Here is a 16,317-nt window from a genome sequence, read left to right on the forward strand (position 1 = left end):
AAGGGGTCTTAGCTATGACAAGTTGCTCATCTGTTACAGTGACAAGCTCAGAGGAGACATTTAAGCAAATGTATGTCAAAGCAAACAGGCATATCACCACGAATTTAAAGAAGCACAGGATTTGTTCTTTTGCTTCCGATATAAATCCCTACAAGTAATAGAAGTAATAGGCCTAATAGGGCTCACGGATGCCTAGAGTTTTACTTTTCAAAAGAATACTTTTCTGACCCATTATCTCCTTTGATCTTTATAATGGTTCTGTAAGGTAAGCAGGTGGCTGTTAATATGCCCATTGTACAGAGAGGAAAACTGAAGATCAGGGAAAGTAAGTGATTCGCTGCAGACTACGTAACTAGTACTCAGCTAGAAATTAAATTCCTGCCTTTTTATGTCAAGCTCAGTGTTTTCACTACAAACCACCACCTTTTACAACTAGTTAAGAGAGAGGTATAAAGATGTTCCTGCCTTTTGGTAATAGTAAGAATTAAGCCTCCTATACATCCGTTCTTACTAGGATCATACTCTTGACATGTCCTCTTAAAACTTTTGAAGATGAGTGATAGAATTGAAAGAGGAGGAACTGATGAACAGTATGTACCGGACTGGATATACCCTGGAGATTCCCAGCCTTTCCTTGCTGACATCTACCACATTGTGGCTGACAGCTGGGTCCTCAGAGGGACCTGTCAGCTGGAATTCCTTTCCATGGCTTCTCCATGTGGCCTGAGCGCCCATACAGTATGGCAGCTGGGTTTTGAAGGTGAGCATCCCAAGGGAGAGACTGATAGAAGCTGCTCTTCCAGCCTAGCTTTGGAAGTTATAGAGTGCGACCACAAGTAGGATCTGCTGGGTTTTTCTTTTTCTTTTTTAATGAAACTTGTAGTATTATATGCCATGAAATGCCTGCAGCCCTGGCTGCCACCTCAACTACAGCTTTGGGAGATGCTTTGAGGCAGAGGAACCCAGCTAACTGGCCCAGATTCATGGCCCACAGAAGAGATAATATTTGTTCTTTTAAGTCACTAAGTTTTGGGGTAAACCTAGCAATAACTAATAGATTAGCTAAAGAGAAGTGAGAGAGAACCTTGAATTGTGTTGTCACTGTGCTTCTCCTTGGCAAACTTATCTCCATGCCCATGGTTTGAACCACCCTGTGCAGGGGACCCCCAGATCAGTATTTCTATCCCAGAACTCTCTAGTGAACTATTCTTTTACATCCTACAGCCTGCTAGACTTCTCTACTTGGCAATTACACAGACACTTCTCATTCAGCTTATCAAAAATTGAACTTGTAAAATGTGGACTTTGAGTGATAATAATGTGTCTCAATGTAGGTTCATCGGTTACAACAAATGTACCACTCTGCTAGGGAATGTTGAGAACAAAAGAGCCTGTGCGTGACTGGGGCAGGGGTATATGCTCCTCAATATCTGTCTCATCCCCTCAATTTTGTTGTGAACCTAAAACCGCTCTAAAAAATAGTCTTAATAAAAATCTGAATTTGCCATCTTCTCACTCAATTCTATTTCTTCAAGGTAATGGGGTGATGATTATGAATAAGCAGATAAGTAAAATGGATGAAAAAGCATGAACCAGGAGGAAAAAGACTATAGAAAAAAATAAAAATCACAAAGTGAGAAAATAAACTAGAATAGTGATTTTGTATTCTGTGCTAGCCCAGAATACTTATATTTGATGTGACACTTATAATGGGATTTTAACTTTAAAAGGAATTATTCTTAATTCATTGATTTTTTGAGCATATGGATTTGAGAGGTTAACTTAATGGATGTTTCACAACTCCTATTGCTTACACACCAGTGTGCCAGGCAACATCGTCCCCCACTGTGCACAGGGCTTTCAGAAGGTTAACATTAAGGTTGTAAGGTTCATTTTGGGTTCTTCCTTCGTCCTGGAATTGCAGGGCAAGGATTATTAGGGAAGATGGTGAATCTTGAAAAAGGCCCAGGAGGTAAGTTCAGGCAGCAATGCCTTTGTTTTAAGAAACCACTGAGGTCCCTTTTTTCAATGTATAGCTGTAGAAATCATACAGGGCATAAGGTCACCACATCAGCAGACATTCATTCTTTCAGATGCCAGAGTCTGAATGAGAAAGTGACTTAAATTGAAGAAAGAGCTTATGTTAAAACATGGCAACAGAGATCTTGTGACCAGAGAAATTTAGGAAACAAGAAGTTTCAAAGCCTAACCTATTAGGGTATAGGGCCAGGAAAATACTGACTCCTGCTGCCTCAGCTGCCACTGCCTTTCTTCTCTATTGAAAACCTCCCAGGTCCCTTCAGGGCTGCAGCTGACCCGGGAGCAGATTGTGCTCTTCACTTTCAAAGCTTCCTGCATGCCTGGGTCATTTGGCTTTTACAGATAATGGGGTGTGTTGTTTGGTTATATAAACTGTCAAATTTATTATGAAGGATCTTTATTCAGAAAGAACTAATTTTTTAATCTGCAAATGAATGCTGAAGGGAAATGCGTTAATATATTGAGTGGTTATTTCTGAGTGATGAGGATGTGACTAACTTCTTATTCTTTGTTTACTATAATAAGCATGTATTTATCAATAAACGAAAAACTTACGGCTAATAATGGGGCACCTGGGTGGCTCAGTTAAGTGTCTGCCTTTGGCTCAGGTCATGATCCCAGGGTCCTGGGATAGAGCACTTCAGGCTCTCCACTCAGCGGGGAGTCTGCTTCTCCCTCTGTGCTATCTCTCATAAATAAAATATTTTTTTAAAAGGTTAATAATGGGAGAAACCATAGGACTTAGAGAATTGGCCTTCTCTGCTGTTAATGGTTTTCAGATAGAAGCCTGAAATGACTCATTGGAAAGGCCCAAGAAACAGTGATGATGGGACGCCCGGGTGGCTCAGTGGTTGAGGATCTGCCTTCACCTCAGGTCGTGATCCTGGGGTTGAGTCCCCGCATCAGTCTCACCATGGGGAGCCTGCTTCTCCCTCTCTGCCTGTGTCTCTGCCTCTCCATCTGTTTCAATCATGAATAAATAAATAAAATCTTAAAAAAAAAAGTGAGGCTGAGTGCTTAGCATGGAAGCTGAATCAGGTTATTATCTATGCCTCTGAGTTAAAAGAAGCTATGGTAGGAGCACCTGGGTGGCTCAGTTGGTTATACATCTGCCTTCCACTAAGGTCATGATCTCAGGGTCCTGGCATGGAGCCTCACATCGGGCTCTCCACTCAGCGGGGAGTCTGGGTCTCCAGGATCACGCCCTGGGCTGAAGGTGGCGCTAAACTGCTGAGCCACCCGGGTTGCCCGAGTTTCTAAAGAATTTTCTGATGAAATGGGGCTCCTGGGTGGCTCAGTTAGTCCAGTCCAACTCCTGATTTCAGCTCAGGTCTTGATCTCAGAGTCTTGAATTCAAGCCTGATGTTGAAAAAAAAAATTTTTTTCTGATGAAGTATATTTTACATCTTGAAATGCATGGTCCTTAAATGTAGTTTTGACAAATACACATACGATCCTATTGATATACAAAACATTTCCATTACCCTGGACAATTCCCTCTTTCTCTTTCTACTAGCGATTATCTCTCCCAGAAGCAACCACTAATGTGATTTTTATCACTGTAGATTATTTTAGTCCATACTAGAATTTTATATATAAATGGAATATACAGGGATCCCTGGGTGGTGCAGCAGTTTGGCGCCTGCCTTTGGCCCAGGGCGCGATTCTGGACACCCCGGATCGAATCCCACGTCGGGCTCCCAGTGCATGGAGCCTGCTTCTCCCTCTGCCTGTGTCTCTGCCTCTCTCTCTCTCTCTCTCTCTCTCTGACTGTCATAAAATAAATAAAAATTAAAAAAATGGAATATACAGAATATATTCTTTTGTGGAAATCCCCTTTTACTCAGCATAATGTTTTTGAGACGCATTCATGTTGTTAATCAGTGGTTTGATCCTTTTTATTGCAGAGTTGTATTCCATCGTGTGAATATACCACAGTTTCTTTATCTGCTCTGTTGATAGACATCTGGGCTCTTTCTGGTTTTTGACCATTATGAATAAAGCTTTGTTAATATATTTTTTAAAGATTTTATTTATTTATTCATGAGAGATGCAGAGACACAGGCAGAGGGAGAAGCAGACTCCTTGCAGGGAGCCTGATGTGGGGCTTGATCCCCGGATCTGGGATCATGCCCTAAACCGAAGGCAGACGCTCAGCCACTGAGCCACCCAGGAGCCCCTGAACATTCTTATACATGGGTTTGTATGGATATAGGTTTTCATTTCTTTAAGGTAAGTACCTACAAGTAGAATTGCTACGTTATAGGTTAGTTTGTCTACTTTTTTAAGAAACTGCCAATAGTTTCCAAGTGGTTTTACCATTTTATATTCCCACCAGCAAAATGTATGGGAGATCCAGCTGCTCCATAGCCTTATCAACATTTAATGTCAGTCTTTTTCATTTTAACCACTCTAGTGGGTGTATAGTGTATCTTACTGTGATTTTAATTCACATTTCTCTGACAACTAATAGTGTTAAACACATCTTCATGTATTTATTAGCTTTTCATGTATATGTATATATATTTTTGGTAAGTATATTTTCAAATCTCTTGGGAATTAAAAAAAACAGACCTACAAATTAAATGCAATCCCTATCAAAATTCCAATTGTCTTTTTTTACAGAAATTGACAAACTGAACCTGAAATTGATATTAAAGCATACCCAGAACCGTCAAAATAATGTTATAAAGAGAGAAAAAGAGATTGGAGGACTCACTTCCTGATTTTAAAACTTACCACAGAGCTACAGTAATTAAGATTGTGTAGTACTGGCATAAGGATGGATAAATAGATCAGTGGAATAAAATTAAGAGTCCAGAAGTAAACCCATACATTTCTGGTCCATTGAGTTTTGACAAGGATGCTAAGATAATTCAGTGAGGGAAAGAACAGTTTTTCAATAAATGGTGCTGGTATAAGTGAAAAGCCACACATAAAAAGAATGAATTTGGATCTCTCCCTGACACATATACAAAAATAACTCAGAATGAATCAATCACCTAAACTTTTTTTTTTTTTAAGTTTTTATTTACTTATTCATGAGAGACACAGAGAGAGGCAGAGACCTAGGCAGAGGGAGAAGCAGGCTTCCTGCAGGGAGCCTGACTCTGGACTCTATCCTGAGCCAAAGGCATATGCTCAACCACTGACCCACCCAGGCGCCCCTCAATCACCTAAACTTAAGAACTAAACCCATAAAACTCTTAGATAAAACAAAACAAATTTTTGTGACATTGCATTAGCAAACAGTTTCATAGGTTATGATGTCTAAAGCATGAGCACACAAAGAAGAAAAACAAATTGGACTTCATCAAAATTTAAAACTTTTTTGTGTCAAAGAATACCATCAAGAAAGTAAAAAGACTGAAGAATCGGAGAAAATATTTGTGAGTCCTATATTTGGTAAGGATTGGTATCCATTATAAGACTCATAATAAAAATACAGATAATCCAATTTTTTAAAAATGGACGAAGGATCTGAACAGATGTTTCTGACAAGAAGTTAAACAATGGGCCGATAGCACATGGGAAGGTGCTCAATATTGTTAATCTTCAGGGAAATGCAAATTGAAACCACAATGGGAAACCACTTCATATCTACTAGGATGGCTCTAATAAAAAGAGATTGACAAGAATAAGTGTTATTAATGTGAAGAAATTGGAACCCTCGTGCATTGCCAGTTGGAATGTAAAAAGATGCAGATGCTGTGTAAAACAGTTTAGCAATTCCTGGAAATGTGAAACAAGAGTTACCATATGATCTAGCAATTCCATTCTTAAGGATGTACATAAGAGAACTAAAAACATTTCCACACAAAACCAGTACTGGAATGTTTATTATTCATAATAGCCCCACAGTGGAAAGAATTCAAATATCCATCAACTGATGAATGGTTAAACAAGATGAATGAATAAACAACATAGTAGAATATTATTCATCCATAAAAAGGAATGCAGTACTGATTCATGCTAAAACATGGATGAAGTCATGAAAACATGCTAAAAAAAAAGTCAGACACAAAAAGCCACATATTGTATGATTCCATTTATATAAAACGTCCAGAACAGGCAAGTCCTTACAGACAGAAAGCAGGTTAGCAGTTGCCAGGGTCTCAGAGGAAGGGGAAAATGGTGACTGACTGCCCGTAACACTGGGTTTCTTTTGGGGGTGATGACAACCTTGTGAATATACGAAGGACCTTTAAACTGTACATTTTTAAGTGGTGAATTTTATGGTATGTGAATTTCATCTCAAGTTTAAAAACCAAGAAGAAAGGTTTTAAAATGAAATTTACAATTTGGTTTGGAAATCACTGCATAAGCACATCTAAATTTTTAGAAGTGGCTGTGTCTCAGAGAAGACAAGCACCACAAAGACTGCTTCCTAGCCCTGTCTTCCCCTCTCATATGCCTTTTCTGGTTTTGGGTCCTTGCCTCTTCTGCACTGTCCTCATTCTGCTTATTCCAGTTAAAACTCTAGCCCTGCCTTCTAGATCAGTCTGAATCTGAAACCAATTTTCTGGTTTTCCAGAATTGAGCCAGCTTGCTTCTCTTGATTGTTGGTAAGCCCTAGTTACCTCAAAATTCATCCTTATTTTTAAAAAACAAACCAAAACATTAGACTTGGAAATACAGAAAATTTACTTTTATGGTTCAAGCTAGAGACAGCACAGGTTCTAATCAGGTTCTATCATCATTAATCAAGTCCTTCCAACGTTTTGGCTCCCAGTGATAGAGTAAGAGCTATTTGTTGCATGGGTTCACAGTGCAATTACTGGCATCCTGCTAGCAGGCATAATGCCAAAGTCAGAAGAAAACGGGCATCTTCGCAGAAAGGTAGGAAACAATTGCAGGGAACAGGGAGTAACATCTCTCCCCATTGTCAATTTCAGCTTTCTGTAATAGTTGTTCCTAAAGATGGAGTTCCAGTATGTGGCTGAGAATCCTGCTAGTTTCCCAGTTTCTCTTAGGAATTTCTGGCATTTCAGTGAGTCTTCCAATAAAATTTACCATTTCTATAGACTGGCAGTCAAATAAGAAATAACTGAGAGGCAGATTGAATGGAAGATAGGGTAACACTTTTGTTTTCCAGGATAGAAGTTTGTATAAAAAGGACTTGAGTATAGAAGGGTGGAGAGTAGTGAAATTACTGAAATGTGAAGTCCCACAGGAAGCAAGAGGGAAGGGGCCAGATCAGGGACACAGAAGTGATGGGATAAAAACAGGAGACACCTCCTTCTTGGAGAAGGCTGGAGACAAGGTTGAGAACTTGAGTGTGGATAAAGTAGCTCTGAAGTGGGCAAGAAAAACAGGAAGCTATAGGCCTGTACTGTGAACTAGTAGGTTCCTGGTTAACTTTCCATTTGGGATATGCTTTCATGTGCTAAACTAATGCTGCAAATATTAAATCACATCCTCTTAGAGGAGCCTCTTTTTTTTTGATTTTCATTTGGACTTTGAGGATCTGCCTTCAGCTCTGGGTATGATCCCGGAGTCCAGGGTTGGGTCCCACGTCGGGCTTTGTGTGCAGTCTGCTTTTCCCTCTGCCTGTGTCTCTGCCTCTCTGTGTCCCTCATGAGTAAATAAATGTTTTTTTAAAAAATGTGTGAGTTCTCTAGAAGTTAAAGGGAAATCTTTCAAAAGATAACCTTCTAAAATCTATAACTCACCTAGCTGGCATACAGTCTTAAAAATTACTTTGGGGAAATTGATACACTCGCAAATTTACATTCTAGATAGTAGAAAACAATTCATCTGTTCCTTAGATGACAAAATTTTCAGCCTTTGTCAAATATTACTGAAAAGTCTTAGCCTTCTATGTGCCATGAAGTTGAAAATAAACTAAGTTTGCAAACACATCATGCTAAATACATCAAATTATTTAAATTTTTTATTATGACAATTGACATATATTAAGTGAAAGAAATGACAGAAGTATTATAATAAAACATTTTGAAAGGAAAAGTTACACAATTAGGCCAATAGCTATAAAATAGCTTTAGGCCTGGCTTATAACACCAAGAGTTCTGATCAGACTGTAGTGAGACATTGAACATTTCATTAACAAAAAATATTGGCACCAGCCACAACATATTTTGGTTGTCACTTACAAGGAATATTATATTTAAACAACTATGCACTGCAATTCTAACACACTAGGTGTTCATACACTGCAGTTAACCCCTGAAGCTTTAAGCTACCAGGAATTCCCATATTTTCTATGCACAAAATTTACTTTGTGCATTATTGGAATTACATTTCCAGTTTTCAAATCTCCCCCCCAACACACACACATGCAGTACATTATATGTGGCAGAGAGCATTCCAGCTTCCCCTGTTTGACTAACAGCACAGTCCTGATTACCTCAACAGTTTTATGCTAACCATGGAGCTTCTGCTTTAGCTCTCATCTCCTAGAAATAAAATAAAGCATTCTGAGAACCTATTCCAGGAATAATTTTTTATGCATAAGAAAATAAAGCATTTCATATAAGCATGTCTGAAAATCCAAGAGGCATTTGATCAAATGCCCCCTGAATCTCAGCCACTATTACTTTAAAATCAAAATGGAAATTTAACATATACCATTTACAAATTCTTATCTGGAATTTGTATTCACCTGGAAATTCATGATTCCCAGACTTCACCTCTGAATGGGTGAAGATAGCAAAGAAACTGATAATCCCACATTAGCTGACAATAGATTAAGGTAGTTTAGATAGAATTTTTGACACACTTAGATGAACTTAATTCTTTATAAGAATACACTTGTGCTATAAAGGTGAGAAACTAGAATGGTAAAATTATCAGATGGCAAACATACTGGTATATTAAGTTATGGTAAAATGTGCCATGTAAAAGACTGCTAGAATCGGCAACTCTACAAGCTTTAAAGATACTTTTCATCAAATGTGGAGAGAATTTGAATTTGATATCCCTTCCAGCAGAAAAATATTCTTGTGAAATTAAGTCTACTGAATAGTAAGAATCAAATCAAGCAATTCTAGTTTTTCCTTCTTTTACAGATTGAAAAGAAATGAAGCTCTGCCCCAACCCACCCCGCCTCTCCCAGCAAGGGACAGACACTCTCTTTCAAGGTGTATGCAAAACCTCCTGGCAGGTTTGGGCAAGCTACAATTCAGATACTATTATCAAGAAGCTACTTTGCTAAGAAAACAAAACATCAGACCAACAATGAGAATACCCTAGTTAGGCATTACAAAAATCACACACTATAATATGCTGTTAACTGCCAAATTTAGGCTATTAGAGCTGTTCCGAAATTGAAAATTCATTTACACTAATATAAACTAGATCTGTGTGTGTACATGTTATGTGTCTTTATGTATTTGTGTGTATGTGTATATGTGTTTGTGTATAATTTTCATGCAATGATCTTAAAGCTTTGGAAATAAGGGTTATAAGCCTAATTCCAAGGCTTGTCCACATAGCAGTATTGACATGCACCAACTCTGCTATAAAGGGCAGGAAAATGAAAAAGACCATGGCACAGATTTTTAAACAATTTTAGTTTTAATTACATAATGCACCTGTAGATGTTCTAGCATAAACACAATTGTAAAAATCTACATCCTATTTTAGGGTATCTTTCCACCTCCCAACCCTTAAAAGCTGTACAATTATATAAAAAATGTGACTCTCAAGCAAAATAAATTTTTTTTTTTTTTGCAACATACAAAATAAGTTAAATGATTCAGAAGGTCTTGAGCCATTAAGTATCCCAATGACTGTGTTCTGGTCATCCATAAGCATGACATGCAGCTCCTGGTCTATGACCAGAACTCAATAAATACAGGTCAAACAAAACCCCAAACACTTAAATTAGATTTCTTTAGAAAGTGATGAAAGTCAAGAAAATATATAATTAGGGTTAACAGTTCCATTCTTAACTTACATCATCCAGTGGCAAAATGAACAAGGCAGGTCACTCAGTCCTTAGTGCATTTACTAGCTTGTACCGGTTTGGCAAAAAACACAAATGTAGTTCCTTTAAATGTTTTTTTTCTCATTCAAAATGTCTAAGGAGCTTAATTAATAAATTTCTACTCATCTAATAATTTGTTATGCCCTCTTGTATAACTTATGCATAGGATAGATAAATCTTAAAAATTATTAAAATAAAAATAACATTTTCATTAACTGAAATCACAATGTGCCAGAATGGGTTTGCAGCATTTCCCAGAATGAAACTGTATAAATATAAAGTGAAAAAAAGATTGAATTTACATGACCAAAATGAGGGAAAAAAATTCACTAATGGAATTCTATTCTACTCAAATTTCTGAGGGTTTATATGAATAAAGTATTGAGTGTACAATCTAAAGTGGTTATATACCAAGCACACTACAGTTTGGCTTATGAAGACCGCTTGCTTGCTGGGGAATGACTCTCTTCAGTATGTTACATAGTTACTTAGCAATTCTTGGCACTCAAAAAAAAATGTTAAATGATGATTTAAGTTGAAGTGAAATATCTTGAAAACAAATTATTAAGTGTACACATAACACAATGACTCAGTTTAAATACATTGATAGCAAAGGGCCTTGTCTTTTGGGATTGATATAAAAATAAGAAAATCAGCAGTTGAACTGCCACTTGCAAAGTAGGTTTACAGGTACATACTGGGAATGGTGAATAAAATAGGAATGGATTTTATTCTAAAAAGGTTTAATAACAATATTAAACAGAGGACTAGGTAGACAATAGCAGATATGCAGTCTTGGCATTCTTACTTCTTGGAGAACCAGGAATATTTTTTTAGAATGTCAAACCAAGAAGAGAAACTTCACTATTTTTCTCTAGACTTTCTGTAATTAAATGTTCATAATTTCACATCAGGTACAATTATTTGTCTTCTGTCTTTTTAAGTCAGTTAATGATTTCAGAGGATTCATTTTTACTAACATCTAAAGTATGTATACACATATTAACTTATATATATATATATATATATATATACATACATATATGTATGTTCTATTTAAAAAAAAAGATGTGGATCTTTGAATACTTGTTCTATAGCTGTGAGGCAATCATGGACCTGTTTCACTGTGTTGGTGAAGGGGAGAGTTCACAACTTTTTCTGATTATTAAAACTTACAGATTCATTGGGTTCCTTTCAGTCATATGCTAGAACTAGAGAATGGTTAATATCTCTCATCCCCACAAACATAAGCTAAAAAGGAATTCTTTGTGCTAAAGTAAATTCCATCAAGCCCATTTAAATATCGGTAACATTTTCCCAGTACTTTACCTCTAAACAAGGATATGCCTACATTTTTAATATACATACTTTGTTCAGATGCATATTATGGGATAGGGTATCAGCCAAAAGGTGAAAACTGGAGTTTGTAATATCCTTTTAAATTTAATTTAAAATGTTTTTTCAAAAATTTCTTTAGCATTCGAAGTCCTTGGTTCTTTGGCAGGTCATATTAAAAAAAAAACAAACTATCAGCAGACATGAATTTATTCTAAATAAAATTCCTCTTTATTCTCTGCATCTGCAACCTTGACCAATTGGAAAAAGACGTGTCAAGGAGGAAACCCAACCTCAATATAGCAAATATACTCTTGAAAATATCTCTGCCATCATTCTCTAATAATGTGCCAACAATGGACAATGTTTTACACTAAACCCTATTTCATCGACACAAGTCTATGAAACCAAGATGTGTATTCTCAGTCTGAGTTCTTGTCACATATTTTAATTCAAAGCTTCTGCGTTGTGAAAATTTGGCCAGTTTTCAAACCTTTACAGAAATTGCAAACTAAATATGCTGCACACTAAACTACATCTCCCCTTTATACATGTGCTATAGACTGTGGAGTCCACCTGTATTTAAAAAAAAGTTTTAAGTATCAAAGGACTCTATTATATGGCAGCTACAATGGATCTAAATCCATGGTTAGTACTCTAAGGATCCAACACGTTCTAAACTCTAGATGAGCTGCTGCTTTCCTACACTCTGTCCAGTTCCTAATGACTGAATTACACCTTTGGATAAAGGACATTTACTTTTTCCTGCATTTTAAAAAACTTCTTCAAAGCATGTTCAGTTAATATTTCAGTGAACACAAGACTTTATAAGGGACCAAATCTAATCATCAAGCAGCAGAATTGGTTTTGAACTGTCCAACATCTAATTGGCCATAATTAATCTCTCTGCATAATAATTTGTAAGTATGAGCTGTTTAGATTGCACTCTTTGTAGATGAAACAGTTAATTGGCTTAATCAGAATGTAAGATTAGAAGGCAGGCATTCACTCTCAAGTTCATACTTGATTCAAGTTCAGTAAATTAATAGGCAGCAAAAGTGGTATCATAACCCATGTCAGTGGGACCTATGCTAACTGAATACTCCGTCTTTACCATGGTAACAATGACCTTTTTGCTCTCTGTAAGAAAAAGATAAAAAGAGCTCCTTATTTCACATTAGGCATCCTGTAAAATAAATAATCTACTCATTGGATATTTGTGATCACTTGCTTAACTACAGAGTGGTGGAAGCAGAAGTTGGTGTGTCCAGAGGTAGAGACGGGGTACGTGGGAGTTTCTACATGGTAGTGGCTTTACCCAGCTACAAGACTAAAACGGCAGAGGAGGAACAGGGGCAGTGGAGGCCACCTGCACATTCAAACCACTTACCTGGCACTAGTAGGAATCCTTCTATTCCCTGCCTATTGGATAGTTTAAAAAGGCTAACAACCATTTTTAACTGATTTTCAAACCAATGAACCAACTTGGCTAGAAAGGAGGCTTGTTAAGTGACTGTGGCTCCTTATGGCAATAACCTTGCTCCACTGTCTGTAAGTGTAAAGCCCTTCCCTCCCTTCCAGCAGAACATTGTCTCAAAATACAAATCACAACTTGCTTGGAACCACGTGCTATGGGTGCATCCTATTTTTAGGCTGCTTTCATTATTTTATTTTTTATACAGATACATATACATTGCTAGAATCAAAGCAAAAATATTAATGGGCAGGTACTACACAACTAAAGTGAAACAAAACACAACAAACAAAAGAACCAACAAATGAAAAACAACAGCTATAAACTTTCAAGGCCAAAAGATAAGATTTAAGGGCAACACCTGTTGAGGAAGGGAAAGGAGTATAAAGTTTCTAGAGAGGTATTTATAATGCAAGTCTAATGCCAGCTTTTTAATAATAAAAAAGAGAAGTGCTTTACTATACACTGACTAGCACATATAATGCTTAATTTGGAAAGAAAAATCAACAAAGTTCTTGGGCCAGCAGCAGATATGGTGTGTCTGTTGCCGGCAACAGACACAACACTGGAACAGAAAAACCCAAATCCCAGGGCAAAAGTATTCACAGAAGTAATGGCTGAAGGTTTCGGAATTTGACAGGCAAGGTTTAATCACAAGTGCTATACTTTATACAACGTTATTTATGGCTCTGCCGGGAATTTTACAGCTGTAACAGTAACTAAATAAGACAAAGTTCATATTTTAGTGTCAATTACATGTTAGGTATTTAATTATAAACCCCTTTTTCTTGAAACAAAGGGGCATATCTCTCTTTAAAGTGTTGAGATGTTTAAAATGGATGTCATGCCCAGTAAGCAGACTGGCGGTTCTCAATCAACTCTAGGTTGGTTGTGTGACTATTAATGAATTTTAAAAGAAGTCTAATGGCCAAAGGCCAAAACTACATTCAAACCCTGCTAATATATCCAGGCAGATAGGAAATTCCAATGCACACACATACACACACACATATACACACACATACATGCTAAAACTCAAACTAAAAACCTCCCAAAGGAACTGCTTTGTTTGTAGACTTCAATTTGAAGTAGATACTAAGGGCAAGAATAGACCAGTTAAAATTCACCTGAAAATCCTTTCCCCGTCTTCAAATGTGCTAAAATACCGCTGTCAGCTTAGCATCTCTTCATGTATGTTATGTATAGATGTATTTCTTTCAAAATGGGGTATTTCAGATATTTAGATATTAAGTGGCCAGAAGACAAGAGTTACAACTATCTGCAAAGTTTACAGTCCACTTGGGCCTAAAGAAAGACCATACTTATTTCACTAATAACTCTCTATTGATAGTATATTAGAGGCCACTTCATCACCACTGCATAAAGCTGCTTAAAAAAAATTGCTGCTAGCACAATCTGGTTGTCAAAGCTTCATTATACATTTTACTGTACAAATGTTTTTCAGATGATTTTTTTTTAAAATAAGAAACTCCGCTATAACAGAAACTCAGGTTAGAGTTTTTAATGATGGTGCTTTCTCCATCTCTTCTTTATTAAGTGTGGTTATCTCCAATAGTAAACAAGCTGACATCATGAATTCTGTTACTGAATGACTTATGTATGATGTTATCTACAGTTCTCAAACTGCAACAATACAGACTGGAGCTTTTAAACAGTCTGTTCATCATCATATATGCCATGAATGTTTAAATATAATATATATTTAATATGAAAAAGCTAAAGCACAAGTGCTTTCTCCCACCCCTAATTCTGTTTTGGGTCCTCACAGATTCGGAATGCATTCTTATCCACCCTTTTTCACAAAGTCAGGAGAGCTCAGGAAATATAAAGTCAAAAATATACAAATCTTTGTTGTTATTATAATAAGATTTTTTTCCATGAATGAAATTACCAAGGACCATGAACTTGGAAAAAGAAAATCAAAAGGAATTTACAGCAATTATTTATCTTCAAAGTTCAAAACTGGTCACTTCACAGAAAGACTTCAGGGTTTGTTGAAATTTTTCTTCTAAAAAGTCATTCTGTAGTGGAGTTTTCTAGGAAAAATAAAACAGCTTTTAATAACTGGCCCGCTGGTGTGAGAGCTACCGTGGAATAAATTAGCACAAAAATGGAAAAAAAGTCTTATAACTGTTCACTGTTACAGACATAATCAACAAGGTCAGTCACTCTTAAAAGCTCATCTTCCTCCTCTTCTGGTGCCCCTGCCTCCTGCCCACCATTTGTCCCATTGGGGGCCAGGCTTGCACTGGCTGTGCTGTTGTCCTTGGGGGTCTGAGGCTTCTCAGCTGGTTTGCCAATCAAGTTCTCAATGGCTTTGCCAGGACTCTGTCCATTGGTGGAAGGCAAGTCCACTAAGCTATAGTCCAAAGGGCTCCCCACCTTGCCTACATTTTCAAAGTCCTCTTCCTCATCGCTGTCTATCCGATAGGGCTTCTTGGTGCTCTCTTGCTGTGACGGCAGGACCCTGGGCTGGCTGTCGTGAGCAGGCTGATCTGCATCTCCATGAGCATTGTCACAACTCTCCTCATCTGTCTCGATCCTGTGTAGCCGTTTTCGTGATGGTTTGCCTTCTTCTTCCTCATCTGCTTCTGAATACTCATCTGTGCTTCGACCCCGCTTTCGAACTGACCGCTTTGATTCTTTAGCTAGCTCATCATCTTCAGAGTTCTTGGACATATAGCTCTCTAGAATAAATAGCACATTTAAGCCATCGACACAGTTAACCATATCAGATTTAAGTAATTCTCCTTTTCCTCCCCATATTCACCCCATCTCCTGCTTTTAGACTTGCCCATGCATCCATATTTCCCTCCAATAACTGGCCTGATTTCTCTCTCCTCTCAGGACTTAACAATCCACAGTATTATCCACTAGTGTGCTTTTTAACTAAGATTTTAGGAAAGAGCAAAATCAGATTTCTTAGAAAACAAAAATGATGATCCTTAAATTAAATGAAGATAGGGTGGTCACACACTGAGAAACTCTTATCCACTAGCCCCTAATTACGGAATCATGTAAACATAATAAGGAAAGATTAAACTGAGCATTCAACTCTCTACACAGCTGAAATATTGCACTAACTCTTAACCCATGTTATTAAATGTCCTTCCTTGTTAGTCCTTGAATGTCTTCTTTTTTTTTTGTCTCTATTTACATCTAGGTGGTCTCATTTAATCTCATGGCTTTGCATCTATATGCTGATGACTCATGTTTGTTTGAGGCAACCCCTAAGTTCCACATTCATGTATCAACCTGCCTACTCAACATCTATGCTGGAATTTCTAAACAGGCATCTCAAACCTAACATGTCCAGAACTGAGGTCCTACGCTTTTGCCTCAAACCTGCACTGCTCTGGTCCCCACCATCTTAGTTACTGGCAACTCTATTGTTCTAATCACTTAGTTATCTTTGGATTGTTTTCTTTCTCCCTTCTAATCCAACAGTAAATTCTTTGAGTCTACCTTCAAGAAACAGAAGAAGAAAAAAAGAGAAACA

At 37.3% G+C, this 16,317-nt stretch overlaps 1 protein-coding gene across 1 annotated transcript in view; it reads right to left on the bottom strand.

The window, feature by feature from the left end:
• Positions 1-7,926: 7,926 nt before the first annotated feature.
• The window catches only part of RSF1 (remodeling and spacing factor 1), a 158,727-nt gene continuing 150,336 nt past the window's right edge, over positions 7,927-16,317 (bottom strand). The window contains 1 exon segment of the mRNA XM_055320465.1: positions 7,927-15,505. Coding sequence (XP_055176440.1) covers positions 14,943-15,505 — 563 coding nt within the window. The 3' untranslated portion in view covers positions 7,927-14,942.

The sequence above is a fragment of the Nyctereutes procyonoides genome, unplaced genomic scaffold, assembly GCF_905146905.1.
Source record: "Nyctereutes procyonoides isolate TBG_1078 unplaced genomic scaffold, NYPRO_anot_genome, whole genome shotgun sequence".
NCBI classification, from domain to species: domain Eukaryota; kingdom Metazoa; phylum Chordata; class Mammalia; order Carnivora; family Canidae; genus Nyctereutes; species Nyctereutes procyonoides.